At 34.7% G+C, this 4,830-nt stretch overlaps 1 protein-coding gene across 5 annotated transcripts in view; it reads right to left on the minus strand.

Moving 5' to 3' along the window:
- Phka1 (phosphorylase kinase, alpha 1 (muscle)) overlaps positions 1-4,830 on the minus strand; it is a 152,150-nt gene that overhangs the window by 118,455 nt on the left and 28,865 nt on the right. For all 5 annotated transcript variants that reach the window (XM_005401695.2, XM_013502821.1, XM_005401692.2 and 2 more), the window contains exon 6: positions 2,736-2,816. In XM_005401695.2, the coding sequence (XP_005401752.1) occupies positions 2,736-2,816 (81 nt within the window). The remainder of the gene's footprint in view (positions 1-2,735; positions 2,817-4,830) is intronic.

Here is a 4,830-nt window from a genome sequence, read left to right on the forward strand (position 1 = left end):
TCTTGCTAAATTATAAATTCCCCTTGTACTTGGGACAGTTAAAGAAATTTGGGTAGGGTCTGTAAATTAGGTAGTAGTAATGGCAGCATTCATTTCCTGATTTTGAATATTGTACCATAGTTATGGGAGCACCTTTAAGGCAATTGACAATGCAGTAGTTAGGAACAGTTGGGCAATGAGTCTTTAATGTACTCTAAAATATTTCAAAAAAACGTGTGTGTGTGTGTTGTGTGTGTGCATGTGAACAGTGAGGAAGATAAACTAAATGTTAACAAGTGGAGAACTTAGATAAAGTGTATATGGAACTTTTTTGTACAGTTTTTGCAATTTTTCCACTCTGAAATGATTTTAATATAAAAAAGTCTCAGTGGTTAAAAACTTTAGGTCAACTATCCGAGAGTACTAGTAATATCCAGAGCTAGTAAAGTTTGAGGAAAATGGCATATATGGTATATAATGGCATGTATCTATCATATATGGTTGAAGGAAATGTAAACTAGGGGGAAAAGTTTTGGAGGGCAGTTTTAAAATGTATGTAACTTAACATAGTTGCTCCACTTTTGGAAATCTATCCTATAAAATTATTTGTGCAAGTTACAGGACATATGTGCAAAGATCCCCATTAAAACATTATTTGGAATAGCAAAAGAATAGAGAATTCCATCAATAGGGCAATTATTAAATATACAGCAACCGAAAAGAATGAACTAGATTAAAGTGTATGAAAAGACATGGGAGGATATTTTGTTAAGCTGTTCAGTGACATGAGACTTTTTACATTAGTACAAGTTTGCAGTACATAATGATTACATTTATTGTGGGGAGTTGTACACATACATAACACATCTTAATTCTTTTTTTGTCTCCTTTCCCTAGCATTGTTCCCTGGTCCCTCCAATTCTTGTTCCCCTTCTCACTTGAAAAAGCTCTTTCATTTTTAAATTCAATTCTTTTTAAAATCTTTTTCTTTCCTTCCCCTTCTGCTCCCTCCATCTCTTGTTCCCCTCCACATTTGAAAAAGATCTCCCTACTTCCTATTATATATCTTTTATTTTGCTCTTTATTTATATTTTGGGTTTCTCATATAAGAGAAATCATGTGGGTCTCATTTATTTCACTTAATATTATGGTTCTGAGATACATCCATTTACCTACAAATGCCTCAAATTTATCCTTCTTTATGGCACAGTAGTACTCTACTGTATATAAATATCACATTTTCTTTATCTATTTGCCTGTTGATGGGACATAGGCTTTTCCCAAGAGTTAGATGTCATAAACTGCATTGCTATATACATGATATGCATTGTCACCCTAATATGATGTCTTTAACTCTTTTGGGAAGATAGGTAGAAGGGGAATAGCTGGGTCAAGTGGAATTTCTATTTTTAGTTTTTTGAGCAATTTTCATACTGATTTCCATTTTAATTATACTGATTTACACTCCCACCCACAATTTTCCTTTTCCCTAAATCCCCTCCAGCATTTCTTATTATTTGATTCTTGATGATTGCTATTCTTTCTAGAGTAAGATGGTATCTAAGTGTTGTTTTAATTTGCATTCTCTAATGGCCAGTGATGTTGAACACGGTTAAGTAAAACACAATCAGACAATACAGAAGTAGGTATAGCAGTATCTAATTTTAAGAAAAAACAGTATCTATACCACTTTGATGATTTAAAAATGCATTTAAAAGAAAAAGGTTACCCAGGGGATAAATATGTTGTATGTACAAAGTTCCATATTTATTTATTAATTCAACTGCATTAATTATATAATTCAAATTGCCTATGATCTTAGTTTTGTTTTACCTGTCATAGCCAGACAATGCTTTTTGTTAAATTACTCCTTTATAACTGTTTCTGTTTTGCCTTATATTTTCAACATATTTTGTTCTGTATTAACTGAAACTATATTCCAGACCAGACTTTCTAATTACAGGCGTGTTTTTAAAAAGTCTATCACGACACTCTATGTCCCTTTACTTCATGTAATACTTTTTGCTTTGAATTCAACTTCATTGGACATTCACATAGTCAGCCTTGCTCTTTTTTGTTTGCCAGACTTTACCTATGGTATCCTTCTGGTTTTAGTGTTTCTGTATCATTTTGTTATACAGGCTAAATGTACTGGATTTACTTTTTTCTTTTTCTTTCTTTATTTTTTAAAATCCCTTTTTAAAAATTTTTTGGTACTGGGAATTGAACTCAGGACCTTACACCTCCTAGACAGGCACTGTGCCACATGAGCTATATCCCCGGCCCTTCCTTTTTTATTTTTAAAAATCAATCTTTAGGGCCAGGGATATAGCTCAGCGGCACAGCACCTGCCTGGCAAGCATGAGGTTGTGAGTTCAATATCCAGTACCCAAAAAGAAAAAAAATTCATCTTTGATTTTGCCTTTTAGTCAAATAGTTAAATTATGCATATTTATCGTAATGGATATGTTTCTTCTTATTAATAGTCTCTTACTTTGTGCACTCTTGATGTTTCCAGGGAAGGTATAAGCTGGTAAGATGAAAAGACAGGACTATGCAGAAAGGTGATGATGACTATGATGGCAATGACAATGACAATGACGAGGAGGAGGATGATATTGGGGACAGAGGAGAGTAAAAGGTTGAAGGACTGAGTGATGGTTCCTTGATATCAAGCTTTGTCAACAATTCCAGCGAAGCAGAAAGAACTTTCTTTTGTTTTTGCAATGGTAGAGATAATGAGAAAGGAAACTTACCTTTGCCATTCCAACTGAACTGGCATTCAATTCTGATATCCCTTGGTTGGTCTTGTCTCCACGTTCCCATATCCCAAAGTCCTGGGTAAAATCACCAATATAGCATTAGCAAGGCATAGCTACCAAACACTCACTAGATGCACAACCCTTGAATAATAAACACTAGTATAAGCCAATTTTCCAAACGTGTGTATGCACACAATGCATGTTAAGGTACAGCCAGTGAGTGTGGTGGTCCCCGCAGTCACTTTCCCAATAGCTTTAAACTCTGTTAGGGCCTCCAAAAGAAGGTGGAAGAGTCCTCAACAGTTAGCTAGGAGGGCTATGAACTATAACTCCGTTCGTCTAGAGATGTGGTTCTCAAAATTTGCACCACAGGAGCTACCCAGGGCATCTAGGAAATGGAAACGAAACAACAGCCCCATATTTTACTTTTCATTCTAGTTTTACTCTCTCTTGGCGCTGACAATATATTGTACACTAACCTATGCATTTTATATATCATCTTTAATCCTCACATTTTATAGATAATGAAACTGAAGTATAAAGAGGGGTTAAGTGATGCACACAAAGTCATATAGCTGATAAGTGACAGAACCAGGATTAGAGTCCAAGTAGTTCCACTCCAAAAGCCCACTCTGAGCCACAGCTCCATACAGCCCCTCTACAATACACAGATAGTATGTAAAAGTACCTTCAAACCCTGTTTATTTAGAAATATCTTTAGATATCCACGGAAGTTGCAAACAATAACACAGTGAGTTCCCACATACCTTTCACTCAGCTTTCTCAAATGTTAGCATCTCACATAACCACAGTACACTTGTCAAAGCTAAGAAATTAATACTAGTGCAGTACTACCAAACTATAGACTTTATTTAGATTTTACCAGTTTTTTACTAATACCTCTTTTATATTCCAGGATCCATGTCACATTTGCTATGTCTCCTTAGTCTCTTCTAATCAGCCATGGTTCCTTACAACTTGTCTTTCATGACCTTGACACTTTTTGAATATAGTAATTATGTATCTTGTAGATTTATCTTTTTTTTTTTTTGTTTTTTTTTTTGTTTTTTTGTTTTTTTGGTTTTTCTCCGGTACCGGGAACTGAACTCACAACCTTGCGCTTGCCAGGCAGGCGCTTTTGCCGCTGAGCTAAATCCCCAGCCCCCATAGATTTATCTTAATTTGGGTTTCAGTTGAACTCAGGATGAGATTGAGGCTATACATTTTTGGTAAGAATCCATATTACAGACATAAGCTGTGTACCTTTCAGAGCATCCTTTTGGGGCATATAAGATGTTGGTATCTTACCACCGATGATGTTAACTTTCCTCTAGCACTTTGTTAAGGCGCTGTCTGCTGTGTTTCTCCATTCTACTATTATTATTTTTCCATTTCCAATTAATAAATATTTCTAGAAATGCACTTTAAGACTATGCAGATATTTTGTTTCTCCTCAAACATACACCTACTAATTCAGCATCCATTGGTTGATTTTGCTTGCAACAATTACTGTAGTAAGGTTTTAATAATGATTTTCTTCATTACTTGTGTAATGATTATTTGCAATTCTTCTCTAAGGAAGGGCTGTTTCTTTGCCCTCTTTTAGTTATTCAGTTATTTATATCGGTATGGGCTTATGAATATTTAGGAAAACCTAAATATATCAATTTATATGTAAATTGGCTTGTAATGAAATACCTTCATAAAATATATTGGCTTATAAGAAAACACTCCCATTACTTTCTTGTTCAAATTCTTAATTGTTCAGCTTTGGTCATGGAGTATCTTTTCAGGTTGGCTCCTGTGCCTTTTTATTTTACTTAAGAATTTTTGATATGCTCTATTTTTTTATGCACATTTCTTCGATGTTTGGCACTATAAGATGCTTCAATCTCATATTTTTCTTACCCCAGTTTTAGAATCAATCACTTCTAAAGGAGCCCTGGCTTATTTTATTAGAAAATGATAGAATCCATGACCTGGGCATAGGATATGTTTGTGGTCATGGATGTCTTTTGTTTAAGCATTCATTCAACAGAACTTGGTGTCTTGGTTACTTTTCTCTCGTTGCTGAGACAAAATACCCAAC

The sequence above is a fragment of the Chinchilla lanigera genome, unplaced genomic scaffold, assembly GCF_000276665.1.
Source record: "Chinchilla lanigera isolate Chin_1 unplaced genomic scaffold, ChiLan1.0 scaffold00074, whole genome shotgun sequence".
In the NCBI taxonomy this organism is placed as follows: domain Eukaryota; kingdom Metazoa; phylum Chordata; class Mammalia; order Rodentia; family Chinchillidae; genus Chinchilla; species Chinchilla lanigera.